General features: G+C 54.0%; 5 protein-coding genes across 5 annotated transcripts; 2 read left to right on the forward strand and 3 right to left on the reverse strand.

The window, feature by feature from the left end:
- Positions 1-491: 491 nt before the first annotated feature.
- Positions 492-3,335, reverse strand: BO97DRAFT_370850 (putative C6 transcription factor). Its single transcript, XM_025692794.1, has 7 exons — positions 3,166-3,335; positions 2,604-3,081; positions 2,323-2,533; positions 2,241-2,272; positions 928-2,188; positions 721-869; positions 492-673 (listed from the first exon to the last, which is right to left on the reverse strand). Exons 1-7 carry the CDS (start codon positions 3,249-3,251, stop codon positions 578-580), a joined length of 2,313 nt encoding a protein of 770 aa, XP_025550523.1. The 5' UTR covers positions 3,252-3,335; the 3' UTR covers positions 492-577.
- A 1,757-nt stretch (positions 3,336-5,092) lies between these two features.
- BO97DRAFT_406299 (ubiquinone-binding COQ10-like protein) lies at positions 5,093-6,085 on the forward strand. Its single transcript, XM_025695387.1, has one exon. The coding sequence runs from the start codon at positions 5,135-5,137 to the stop codon at positions 5,954-5,956; it is 822 nt and encodes a 273-aa protein (XP_025550524.1). The 5' UTR covers positions 5,093-5,134; the 3' UTR covers positions 5,957-6,085.
- Positions 6,050-7,340, reverse strand: sod4 (mitochondrial 37S ribosomal protein mS42). Its single transcript, XM_025695388.1, has 4 exons — positions 7,240-7,340; positions 6,999-7,179; positions 6,799-6,923; positions 6,050-6,707 (listed from the first exon to the last, which is right to left on the reverse strand). The coding sequence occupies exons 1-4, from the start codon at positions 7,297-7,299 to the stop codon at positions 6,174-6,176; spliced, it is 900 nt and encodes a 299-aa protein (XP_025550525.1). The 5' UTR covers positions 7,300-7,340; the 3' UTR covers positions 6,050-6,173.
- A 652-nt stretch (positions 7,341-7,992) lies between these two features.
- On the forward strand, positions 7,993-9,396 carry BO97DRAFT_392452 (uncharacterized protein; the record flags this gene model as incomplete). The annotated part of the gene is made up of 2 exons (XM_025693868.1): positions 7,993-8,948; positions 9,180-9,396. The coding sequence occupies 2 exons, from the start codon at positions 7,993-7,995 to the stop codon at positions 9,394-9,396; spliced, it is 1,173 nt and encodes a 390-aa protein (XP_025550526.1).
- Positions 9,397-9,646: 250 nt separating this feature from the next.
- On the reverse strand, positions 9,647-12,428 carry BO97DRAFT_347406 (uncharacterized protein; the record flags this gene model as incomplete). The annotated part of the gene is made up of 5 exons (XM_025691853.1): positions 9,647-11,089; positions 11,149-11,495; positions 11,642-11,674; positions 11,774-12,021; positions 12,079-12,428. The coding sequence occupies 5 exons, from the start codon at positions 12,426-12,428 to the stop codon at positions 9,647-9,649; spliced, it is 2,421 nt and encodes an 806-aa protein (XP_025550527.1).
- Positions 12,429-12,587: the final 159 nt, after the last annotated feature.

Genomic DNA, 12,587 nt, shown 5'->3' on the forward strand with positions numbered 1-12,587 from the left:
ATAGCAGAAAACCTTAAGGACTGCAGGACTCACCTTGGTCTTGACCTTCGGACTTGCTATATTCTTATGTTTGTAGTCTTATGAATTCTCCTCGGCGATCCCACCAACAAGATGGCGAGCACAACCTCTGCCTTTCACCTCAAGTTCTCGAGTGTCTTTGACTGCGAGGTCTATCTCCTCGAAGGTGGCCAGATATACGGCCCAGCTTGCAAGAGTATGTGCTTTGAAGGCCCCAGCAGCATGTACCAGGCTGGGTATATCTAGTGGCCAGGTCTGCGCCTGTCGAGCATGATCGTCCCACCGGTGTCGACAAAGCGAATTATCGCACATAAACTCGCAATGATTGCTTCTGGTACCTTGCGCTCGTGATTTAGTTCTGTTTTAGAATGAATATCAGGTTACATATTTGACACTGCCTAAAGTAATATCGATTTTGACTACGTAGAAGAACCCGGAGATGACTCAGTCTCTGGGCCTGAACTGTCGATGAAGGCAGTGGCAATCTCGATCACAGAATATATGGTGCGGTGGGCCGGTAGCTGCCAGCTCAGCATAAAATATAATGAATAGTTCCTGGTTAGTATGGCTGAAGCACGTCGTTAATGACCGGTTGAGTCCCTGCATTTCCCGCGTTTTGTCCCTCGATGCCATATATCTGCAGATCCCAGAGACGCTACGACAGTCAGTATATTTGTTTTCTCACAGGAAGGAAGAACTCACCCAGTCCATGTTGGTAGGAGTGTCCAGCATATCCCCAATCACATCCAAAGAGGCATACCCTGGAGTGACCCCGTCCATGGGTTGAATATCCAGCGCATCCAGCGAGCTTGGAGCCTCCAGTTGCCAGCTTCCATACGCGGGAGGAAAGCCTGTAGGTACCAATTAGTTCCTTCCTGATAGGTAGAACAACATGCACAGGCTACTTACTTGAGTGAGTAGGCTCACTCTGACCCTCCTGCTCTGAACGCTGCTGTTTCACCCGCCGAAGCATGATCGTCATGGCGGCATACCCCAGCTGCGCATCGGCCGACCGGTGTCGCATCTCACCAAAGATCCGGTGCGACGTTTCCAGCGCAGACAGCAATTCCTCCGAACCCCGGACTACCACTGCAATATCATCGCTGGTGCCTCCGCCAACGGGTGGGGTCGTCGTGCGTGTATGCGACAACTCCAGACAGATGATCATCGCGGCCAGCAGGTAATCCGCATATTGAAGTGCAGTGGGGAATTGGCGATCCCGGTATAACAGGCCTCCTGGTTGTGTCTCTTGGTAGAGATCCGCTTGGCACCGAAGGATTTCTTTCGAGGAACTCATGCACACCCACCGAGAGTACGCATACCGCAGGTTGGTATGGTCCTCGCCAAGATATCTCCGGTGCAGCACGCACCGCGACTTCAGATACAGCAACTCCACGGTGTAACGTCGGAGGATGATGTCCGATGGGTCAGCGATGGATTGGCTTAGTGGTCGCAATTTGAACATAACAGGCACAAGATCGTGCGCTTCGTCCAGACGTCGATCAAGAGCGAGTGTCTCATCGTAGGTGACCGGCTCGCGCGAGAAGGCCAGATCTGCGATCCTGCCGAAAACATTCATGATCCGCGATTTCGCTCGAGTATACGACATCAATGTGTATACCTCTTCGGGATGGGATGGAGGTAGCTCCTTGGTGTTCTCATCGAAGTCTTCGTCGGACAAGTTGCGAGGTAGCTCCACGTCATGTTGCCACTCTTGGACTGTTCGTGGTACGCCAACCTGGAAGCTTATGAGAATGTCCAGTTGGCGGAGGATAGTCCACACACGTCGACGCATTTCGCCGTCAAATGCGGACATCTCAGGAAAGTGTTTCGGGTCGCGATGGTACCCTGCTCGCATGGCCAGGCGGATCGTGATGCCGAGAAGGAATGACACGCCGACTTGTGCGTCGTCACTCCGTAAAAATTCAGCCATCGTGTAGAGGAAGAGCGCCTCAACTTTGTATTTTGCAGGGGTGGTATAGTTTGACTGGACGAGACATTGCGCCGTGAGCTTTCCGAAGGTATCCATGGCTTCAGCAGAATCTCCCAGTGACAGTGGCCCAGGATCGCCGGCCCGCTGATGAAAGGCAACCGCCATTGTGATACAGGAATACAAAAGAGCCAGCCAGGGTAAGGACACATCGTGCGGTCTGTCCCAGAATTGATTATACTGCGATTGTCAGCTGCGATAGCCATCGAAGACTTGCTCTCCGGGCATTTACCTCTTTCTGGAAGGTTGGTATGTGTGTGATCACTTGAAGTATTAGCCATCGCTGCTTCTTCTGAGATTGGTTGAAGACTCACTGATCACAGGCTCTTTGGAATTGAGCCACTGCGCAATCAGCCGATCTGTTATCGGCCGCGGCGGTAGACTTGCCAGCAGCTCCTCCTTTTTAAGTGGTTTGTGCAGTCCCAGCAACAAAGTCGGCCCAGCTACATCAGTCGCCTCATTCTGGGCAAGCTCATCGTCCGAATGCGCATCTTGCTCGCGCAGATACTCCCTCACCTCGCTGATCTGCCGACGTTTAGCCTCCTTCCTACACAGAAGCCGCTGGGACAAGAGAATCCAGCATGAGACAACATACCTCTTCTAATACAGCCCTCCAATGTGCCCCATCAATGTACCTCGTTTCGGCTTCCTGAGCCACCAACTTCCCAGGGGGGTCAGACAGCGATCCCTCGGGAGTAAGGGTATGAGACCTTGTCCCCAGCTCCGACAATGGCGAGCGCCGATCCCCGGTTGCCCCATTGTCGTGTCTATCAGAGCTATGAGCAGGGGGAGCATCTCTCGCATTTGTCGGTTCCAGGCTGTTGAAGTCGTCCACCTCTCCCCGCTCAATCGCTTCACTATCGCCATCCTCCTCTGTAGGTTGTTCCAGCTTCCGCTGCTGCGTCAGCGACAGAATCAAATTCTCCAGGTGCTGTAACCGATCCTGAACATGTGTGGGACTTGCTCGTCCTTGTGAAGTCTTTCCCCGCGGTCCGCGGCCGACGAAGGTGCACGAGCTGGCCTCGCCACGCTTTCTACAGTTGGTGCAGGGATGGGTGCGACAGCACTTTAACCTGGGACCTTGTTAACAATCCTCTTTGGCACTGGATATTTCAGGAAAAGAGAGAAAAGTGTGTGTCATTATTAGGGGTACTTGCTTGCGTGCTCTACATGCTGTACAAGATAGTTGGACGCGGGTGCGTTTGCCTTCCTTAAGTTGGGGTGCTTTGTTGGCGTCAGTCATTTCAAATAATGATGCGTTAAGAGACTAAATTAGTGGTATTGGAGAGAGTTTGAGTAGTATTTCAAGCGAGGCTTTTGTGTAACATGTAGAATTAAGGAAATCGATGATGAAGTGAGCTGCGGATGGCGAGGTGGTTAGCTCTCGCTATCGCCGTTGATGGCCGGGGTTATCTCCGTGGTAAGTCCGGGATATACTCGCAGGATTCCATTCCCCACGCCACATAAGTTTGGATGGGAGGTTCGTCTTTTCGCTGCAGTATGGGATTCCAGGCCCGAGTGAACGATAAGCTATGCTCAAATAGTTCACTGTTATAAATCTATAACTTATTATTAAAAACATAGCTGAGTGTTTTCTCACAGATTATTCTGCTCAGGCACGAAGCCCGAGCACGACCAAGAACGGGAAGAGAGAACATAAAGAAAGATGAGTGAGCACGTAAGAAAGAAAACACTGGACTGTTACTGGGAGACTCGGATATCGGGTTCAATTCGTTGTTACAGTAAACATGGAACCTGTTGAGTCAACCCAAGTCCTGGCAGCGCGTGCAAAGGTATTTGACTTGATCATCTTTGACAGGTGCAATCTCAATGCACAAAAACGCGTGCCCTGTCTCGTTGTTGCGTAGGCTTTTCCCAATTTAAGCTGTTAGCCAAGCTGAGGAACACTACTGGGCTGACCAGCTAGACGAAAAATCCGGGCACCTCCCTGCCGGCAATGGTGAGCCTCAATCCATGATGCTAGACAAGATGCAGTTGATCTAGTTGTTCTAAGTGCAAATACACTGGTTGACATCAATTCGAACGCCGGATTCTGTTTACCCAGATGGAGTCGTTGATTTCGGATCATCGAGCGTCGATATACTTGTGAGGCGGTTGCTGAACCATGGAGGTTTTGGGCACTAGAAACTAGAGAATCAGCTATCAAGCTGTGAGCGAGGTAGCTAAGATCATACACCCCGTATGTCAGGCATATTGGGGCCTCCATGTCGAGCGAGTTGCCTGATGGACTCCAGGCAGTCCGGACTTGCGGTGAGGAGAAAGGGGCAAAGTGGAAGGGTTCAACAGGGCTTTAGTCGATGTCAGCTCAGCAATCCTACACTTAGGCTTGGGAAGCTTCAGACCTTGGGGGTGGAAGAGGTACAAGACTATATCTGCGTTCGAGTTCTCTCAATGCGCTCAGTGTTAGCCGGATATTGTTCCAGAAGCCTTGTGGTAATTCCAAGAACACTTCGGTAGAAGAAGAATAGGAAGACATATGTTATAAGCATTGCTATTCAAACTCTCTGATAAGCAATCTAGTTGAAATAAAACGTTATCTCATGTCTGCAAAAGAGAGAATGGGGAGCAGGAGGAGCCAGGGTGAAAGTGATTTATAAGGAAAGAAGCATATACTAGTCTCCTTCTTAAGAAGTCACAACCCCCATCCGTCGAAGCAGATGCAAGGCTCTCTCCCACAGACAGTGCGATCCCTTGTCAGCTCATCTTGATGAATTTGGGAAATCTTGGCCGAATATGGGGCCCCATGAACTAGTTATTGGGACTATTCAACTAGGTGGAAGATATAGCATCAAGCATGTGAGATTTCGAGTCACTCGAGGACCAGAAGATTGTCAGAGATAAATGGTATAGTACTAACAAGCTAGCATATCAAGCGTGGAAGGAGGGAAAAAAAAGCTGGTAGATGAATGGATATAGTTCAATTCAGGTACAGTTCCTGGATAGCAGAGACCGCGGAACAAACTCCGCTTCGGAAGCAGACCCAAACAGGCAAGATTCTCAAAAAAACCCAAGATACCGCGTCGGCCTCAACTTCTCTTCTATTCTCGCCACAATCCATTTTCACAATCCTTCACGATTTACCTCCCCTTTCCCCGTACCAACAAGATGCGCACACCACTCATCCAAACGATACGGCAAGTTAAGCCCACTCGTCGCCTCCTACAGTCCCCCCAGACCGAACAACCACTATCGACATTGTCAACGCATCCCCTCCGCATCACCACAACCGCAACAACACCACCCAGACTCCAAACCCAGAAACCCACAAACCAGCAACAGCGCCGAACCTTCCTCTCCTCCTTCCTCCCCGGAAACAGCCCCAATGGCTCCAACAAGAATGACGATCCCTCCTCGCGCACCCGCCGCCTAACCGCCACCCGCACGCTCCCTTACCCACCGGGCCCCCTCTTCGAAGTCATCTCCGACGTCCAGTCCTACGCCTCCTTCCTCCCCTTCCTCACCGCCAGCACCGTCACCCACCGCGACCCCGCGACAAACTACCCGACGCGCGCCTTTCTCACCGTCGGCTACGGTCCGCTCAGCGAGACCTTCACCTCGAAGGTGGACTGCGACGCGGACCGGCTGACGGTGACGGCGCAGAGTGGGGCGCGGTTCGGGGTGGAGAAGAAGGATGGACAGGATGTGAGTAGCAGCTCCAGCAGCGCGGGGAACGCAGGCGGATTTGGGTTCGGGTTTCCGGGGGCGGAGGAAGGGATCTTCGAGTATTTGAGCACCAAGTGGGAGTTGGTGGATGTTACCGGGGAAATGGGGGGACAGGGGAATATGACCAGGGTGCATTTGGAGATTGGGTTTGAGTTCAAGAACCAGTGGCATGCTACCATGATGAGCGCCGTGGAGGGGCAAATGGCTGGGGTTATGATTGAGGCGTTCGAGAAGAGGATTGGGGAGGTCGTTGGGCGGCGGTAATACCTGTGGATGGGTGGCCGAGGGTGTATGTAAAGAGTTGGAGGTGTTTACCTTCAACACTGCGGGCAAGAAAGAGTGGAAGAAAGGATTCATGTCTATATTCCAAGTGGGGGAATGCTTGTACTTTATTAGACCATAGATGCCAGAAGAAGGAAAAGAAAAAAAAGAGAAACCCATGTGTATAATACAATTTATCAAACCATCCGGCAAAAGAAAATTACACCATGTTCAGACTGCGGTTCCAGGTGGGAACATTGGAGCGCAGCCCCTTATTCACGCTGATCCGGTTATAGTTGTCAGCCACCACCTCCCAGTTGATCCGATCCCACCACCGCTCCAGGTACTCCTCCTTGCCGGCGATTCCGTAATCCATCATCCACACGTGCTCCCAGGTGTTGACACACAGAATCGGCTGCACATCCACCGCTCCGGGAGCCATGTTCTTCTGGTTGGGCGCGTGGGCGCCCATCGCTCCGGCGTGCTGGTTGCCCAGCTGAGTCTCGGGAGTGTGCGTGGCCATGTCGACCCCTTGGCGGCGCGAGTGCGCCGCAGGGTAGGGCGAGCCGGCGTTGTAGGTGCAGAAAACGTGCAGCATACCCTCCTTTTCCAAGCTTTTGGCCAGCCAGACGAAACCAGGCCCGAACATCGCGTTGGCCGTGGCAAGGAAATCGAGCTTCAGCGACTCTACCGACGAGCACGTTTCGGTCACGTCTCGTTCGAACTTCTCGGGCATCTGGGTTTTGGTGGGAGACTGTTGGGGAAGAATTAGATTCTGAAAGCTTTCTTTTCTTTCTTTTCTTTTCTTTTCCTTTTCAAGGCATCGTGGAAGGTCCGAGTCGTACCAGGCAGTTGAAGAAGAAGTGGTTGTTGTGAGCCATTGAGGCGTAGTTGAACACGGAGGCCATCTCCGGACGCCGGGAGTACTTGACCAGCAGTTCTCCGGGCTTCGCATCGGCATCGACGGTGTCTTTGGATTAAAGAAAATTGTTAGAGTCCCGGTGTGTTTGGTAGGCCGAGAGAGGTCCGCGGAGTTGGTACTCACCCTGTGTCAACAGATTCAGCTTGTCGACAAGCAGGGTCTGGTATTGTGTCCAGGCAAAGTCAAAGGCCTCTGGCGACATAAATTCCGGGATACCATTGTTTTTGAACTGCGACTCGTGGGCAAGCGTAGGCACACGGTGGTAGGCACGGGTCTGGAAGCATGGGAGCGCGGAGACGGGCTTCTGTCCGCGCTGTCAGTCGGGGCGTCAATGCAGCCAGCTGGAGGGTGGGCAAGTGCTCACCTGAGTGAGGGAGGAGGCTGCGCGCAGCGTAGGCTGCGGCCGGAGAAGTCGGTTCAACATGGTGATCTGGGGGTGGAGGGATAGAGCAGGGGAAGTCGTGCTTGACGAGCAGCGATGGGATTCCAAACCGCAGAATTTCCTCCGCTCCAGATCGAAAGATTACCAAATTGGGACTAGTGCGGCTAAGGTAAGCAGGCGCCAACACGGGCCAATCAGCGGGTCGGGATTTACTTCTGCATCAAACCGCTCAGGTTGAAACAACAACATTCAACTACGCGCCGGTCTATCTGACGTTTCGCAGCACTCATTCAGGCTTCTCGTCCAGTCCAAGTCTGAAGGACCTGTTCTGGCGCCTAACTGTCTCTTCATCATTAGTCCGTCGACCATGTGCCCCGTTTTTCGTCGCTATTCTGGGCTTCGGCGCCTGCTGTCGTCTGGGATTGCAATAGCATGATGCATGCAGAACAGCTTGGGCAGCAAATCGCAATGAGTTGGACGGGAGGGAGATCTTCTTCAGGACCTGATTCTACTGCAGGCAGCTTCCAAGCGCTCTTTGTTCGACGGGGCTCTCTCTCTTCCTCTCTTTCATTCTCAAACCCATTGTCTTAGAACTTTCTTTCATTGCACCTCCACGCTCTTTCACTCAGCCCCCGACTATTGTACAGACAATACACCGGGCGTCCCTGACCCTTCTGCCACTATTTTCTCTCTTAATAAGTCCTCTCTAGCTATTTCTGTTCCCAAAGAGTCACAATGGTCACGAAAAAGGGCACCTCGCCAATGCAATTACTGCTATTTGGATTGCTCGCTACAACAATCTCGCCAACGCAGGCCGTTGGCATCTTGTTGCCGCGGAGCGACGACACCTGTCCCAGCGACTACACGCAATGCTCTGGTAGCAACCTCCCCAGCACATTCTGCTGTCCCAGCACCTCAACCTGCATCAGTCTCGACGACTCCAGCTCAGCCATCTGCTGTCCAGCCGGGCAAAGCTGCGACTACATCGAGCCGATAACCTGCGACGTGCAGCTGCAGAACGCAACCTCGCACCCCAAGAACAGCGTGCACACCACCCGCCTCGACGAAAGCCTGGCCAAGTGCGGCTCGAAATGCTGTCCATTCGGCTACACCTGCACAGGTAACTCGCTCTGCAGCCTGGACACATCGACCGCATCGACTGCAACAGCATCAACCACAAAGCCCACCGCAACGATCTCCTCCACCGCATCAACCACATCCTCCTCGACGCCGTCCTCCCTGGCAACAGCCATCTCCGCCACGGACCCCCGCGTCTCGAAATCCTCCACCACCTCCCAAGACACAAACACGAACACAACAGCATCCCCACTTACCTGCCCGCAATACCCAACAGCGGCGATCCTCGCCGGCTTCTTCCCGGGCATGCTCCTCGGCGTAACCGCCACCCTCCTCTCCCTAGTCCTCTACCGCACCTACCGCCGCAAACACCAGCCAGCGTCCGCCAAAGTCGCCCAGTTCACGCGCCGCTCATCCAAGGGCACGCTCATCGGGATCTCCTCGCCCATGCCCTCAGACGAGACCGCCTACCGCACGGACTTCCTCCTCCGACGCACGCAATCGCGGGCCTCGAAAGCAACAACAGCAACTAGCCGCTCGCGCTCGCGCTCCCGCTCGATGATCCAAAAGACCGGCGGCCGGGTGCGGAGTCTGTTCAACCCGCACAACCCCGCGTATCAAAGAGACGGTGGAATGAATGCGAGAGCAGCCGCAGGGGTCGCGGCGTATGAGACGGTGCTGGTGCCGGAGAAAGGGGGAGGCAGCAGTGGTAGTAGTCGGGTCCCTGTGCCTGTGCCGCCGTTGCCGCTCAACATTAACGGAAACCTTGTGGCCAAGAAGCAGACAGAGGAGGGGCGGCCCGGCGTTGCTGCGGCTGCTGCTACCAATACTACTACCAGCAGTAGAGGGGTCAATAGCTCTGCGCCGGTGATTCCGGCGTTGCCCAGAACAGAGAGTATCCGCGTGTATACGCCTCCCGGCGTGTTTGCGACGACGGGAGTCCTGAAGCCGGATGCGTATCCCACAAATCCGCGGGCGATGGGAGCGTTTTCCGAGGATGGGCAGGGGGCTGGTGGGGGGTTGAGTAGGGGGAATTCGAGGTTGGGGTCGCAGCGCGGGTAGATGATTTTTTGATTTCGTTGTACATGTATACTGGTAATTTGAGTGTGGTGTTTTGAGTAAAGCGTTTTTGCTTGTTGGTCTCTGTTTTGTTATCTCATGACTGTGTTAGCATGGTTATGAGTCTTGCATGACTTAATCTTAATAGTCCTGATTATATGTTTAGCGAGTTTCTGATTTATCTTGTTGTGTCTTATTAGAGAGAAAGAAAAAATACATGCTTGAAGGATACTATATACTGTTTTAACGCGGACTAGGAAGCCTTCTTGGCCTTGCGCATTGCTAATGCCTTCTTGACCTCCTTGAGCAAGCCGACAATGAGTGGAACGCCAATCGGGCCCAACAGAGGCAGATACACAGCCACCTTGTGTTCGTCCGGGAAATACATCTGGCCCACCATGCTCTTCTCGAAGAAGCTCCGCTCCGCCGCCGTCTCGGCCACGCGTGCATCCGCTAGTGCGGCCTGGAACCGTCCCCGTCGGAGATGTTCACAGGCTGAGGTCAGATGCGAGAGGGTCGTGGCAACAGAGGCAGCCACGGTGGCCGGGATCGGAATGGAAGGAAGTGACTCGGTGAGACGAGCAAGGGAGCCCATGGTAGAGGAAGCGGAGAGTAGGAGACTGGCAGCCCGGATTCGTGTAAGGGTCTGCAGCCGGAATGGCAGCGCAGCCGGAGTGGTAGGTGCGCCGAGCAGGGTGAGGAGCTGATGGGAGAATGTCATGAAGGCGCCCTGGAGCGCTTCGTGTGATAGGTGATGCAGGTGAGTGCCGTTGGGGGGGTTGAGAAGAAAGACGCCGCCCCACTGCGGAACGACCCAGCTGGTGGCTAGACTATCTTTGACAACCAAGGGAGATTGCGCTGCATCAGGCACATAAAGAATAAAGTTGATCGTCGGACCAGGACCGATGCTGGGACTGAGAGGCCATTCAGCCGCATTAATGAAGGCGCTAAGATCCTCGGGCTTCAAGGACCAGACTGCGAGGCCCTCATCGTACTCAGGCGCCGGGGCTGTGGGTGCAAAGGTCGCGTACAGCTGCACTTGTGTGTCGACGGTGAAATTGCTGATCGGAGAGAAGGCTTGTAGCAGAGGAGTGATGTATTCGTGAACCGCGGCTTGGATGTCCCAGGATGAGGGCTCTGCACCCGGGGTGAACAAGGAAAAGGCGAGATGATAGGTATCGGCATACTTCATCGAGCGACGGAGGCGCTTGGCGATGCTGTCCGCGAGCTGAGGTGAGACGGAGGAAAGCACAGCCGAGGACGGCTGCCCGGTGGCTACCGCGCTGGATGCATGGCTGTTTGACAGGATTTGCGCAATGATGGCCTTCTCCTCGGTGAACAGCTGCTGAAGCTCACCTGCGATATAAGCGGACAACGGCGGGTTGGAAGACGATAGGGGCGGTATCTGGCTTGGAGAGTAAAAGACATCTAGCTGAGTGGTGTCGGACTGAAGTACAGATTTGGGATTGACTAGGTCGTCTTGTGGCAGGAGGCGCACGGTCAAGGCCGTATCTGCGGTTTCCTCCAGCTGCTCCTCCACATTATCGTTGGATAACTTCAGACGCAGATGATGTGCGGAGAACTCGTTCAGGTCATCGAGAGTGTGTTGAGTGGTCCGAAGCAAGTGCTGAGCCTCTGCTTCCGGCAGAGAAGGGGTCTCGACACGAATCTCGAGTGGGAAAACAGGACGACAGGTCTAAAACAATTGGCTATCAGTCAGCCAGGTATGCATCTTTCGGGGCTCGAGATGCGGACCTTTCCGTCGGCCCAATCGATCATATCCGGGATGGGCAAGGAGGCTCGATAGATAGATGTTGTCTTCCACCAGATTGGAAAGCCGAGAAAAATGATCACAGCCCAGAAGGCTGCAATGACCTTGAATCGTGTCCGGATAGCCTCCGGTTTCTCCGGCGGCGGCGGGGGCGGCGAGGTGGTGCTGACGGTCATAGTGTGGTCGGGGCTTGTGGAGACGGTGTGAGATGATGACGGGTCTTCATACTTGGTGATCATGACCAGGGCATGCTTTGAGTTAGGCAGTGTAATCTGGCGCAAGACCAGATGGGTGAGTTCGAGGAGAGTTGGAGTTGTTGGGGTTGGTGAAGCTGAGGTTGCGGAGAGGAGGGCGGAAGGCGGAGAGGCGGAGAGGCGGACACCAGTTGACGGTGTGGCATTACAAGGGAACACGCTTTTACAGCAGCTACTAGAGATCTTTGTCTTGTTCAAATCAAACCATTCTTGGGTATCTAACCAGTGCGCCAATCCATGCAATAACTACAAAAAGCTCATCCCCCGCTAATACTCCTTTTCAAAAATCTTTTGGATAGGCTTGGCGGCCTGCCAGGGGTTAGCAACCTCGTCAAAAACTCGCTGGAACCGAGACTTACGTCAATAAAGCGCTCCAAGTCCTGGTCCAAGCTGGCCAAATCCTCCTTGCGTTTGTTGTTTTCCGCAATCAAAGCCTGCTTCCGCTTCAAGAGCTCCTGTCGCGCTTGCTCCAGCTTCTCGCGTTCAGCATGTTCGTGGTTGATGCGGGCGATCATGAGCTCGTGCTCGTCCGATTCGCGGTGCTCGGGATGTAACGTGAGGAATTCCTCCAGCGGGATCAACGGTAGGGCAAGGTACTTGTGACTGCAATTATGAGATCAGAGTTCTTTGTCATCTGTCCGTAGGATCACCAAAACATACTCATAGGATTCGCAGGCAGCGATCTCCCCCGTCAGGTGTCGTTGCTCGTAGTAGAGATTCTGCAGTTGGAGATGCAGGCGATCGATCTCCTGGCGAGCCTCTGCGGTCGCCTGTTTGGTCTCTCGCACGCGCAGAATGGCATCCCGATTGAGCCCGCGCAGCCGAGCCAGAAGAGCGAACAGCTGCTTCTGTTCCTTGGAAGCTGCCAGGGCGCGTTGTTCGGAGTCAGGGTAGGAGTCAGCCGACGGGTCGAGCACGGCGAGCAATTGCATGCATTGGTCGCGGGTCTCGGCGCTTAGATTGAGCACCGGCAGCAGGGAAGGGTTAACAACAATGTCCCGAATGGCCATGGTGAGGGAAATGCTGCGCGTCAGGTGAAAGGAACAGCTGGCTGCAGGTGGACGAGCGAAGTATGGTGGATGGTTCGGAGCGGGTGGCTGGTGGCGAGCGCGGATAAGAATGACCCAACGTGGAGGCAAGCCGGGCGCTGATGGGCTAAAGTGAAGGAC

The sequence above is a fragment of the Aspergillus homomorphus genome, assembly GCF_003184865.1.
Source record: "Aspergillus homomorphus CBS 101889 unplaced genomic scaffold BO97scaffold_23, whole genome shotgun sequence".
NCBI lineage: Eukaryota > Fungi > Ascomycota > Eurotiomycetes > Eurotiales > Aspergillaceae > Aspergillus > Aspergillus homomorphus.

Excerpts from the sequence above, each read along its gene's own strand:
- sod4 (XM_025695388.1), bottom strand. The coding sequence starts at position 7,299 with ATGTTGAACCGACTTCTCCGGCCGCAGCCTACGCTGCGCGCAGCCTCC. Across the intron at positions 7,180-7,239 it reads CAGCCTCCTCCCTCACTCAG|AAGCCCGTCTCCGCGCTCCC; the intron begins GTGAGCACTTGC and ends CAGCGCGGACAG. Across the intron at positions 6,924-6,998 it reads GCTGAATCTGTTGACACAGG|ACACCGTCGATGCCGATGCG; the intron begins GTGAGTACCAAC and ends TTTAATCCAAAG.
- BO97DRAFT_406299 (XM_025695387.1), top strand. The coding sequence starts at position 5,135 with ATGCGCACACCACTCATCCAAACGATACGGCAAGTTAAGCCCACTCGT.
- BO97DRAFT_370850 (XM_025692794.1), bottom strand. The coding sequence starts at position 3,251 with ATGACTGACGCCAACAAAGCACCCCAACTTAAGGAAGGCAAACGCACC. Across the intron at positions 2,189-2,240 it reads TACCAACCTTCCAGAAAGAG|TATAATCAATTCTGGGACAG; the intron begins GTAAATGCCCGG and ends TGACAATCGCAG. Across the intron at positions 674-720 it reads CTCCTACCAACATGGACTGG|CGTCTCTGGGATCTGCAGAT; the intron begins GTGAGTTCTTCC and ends TGACTGTCGTAG.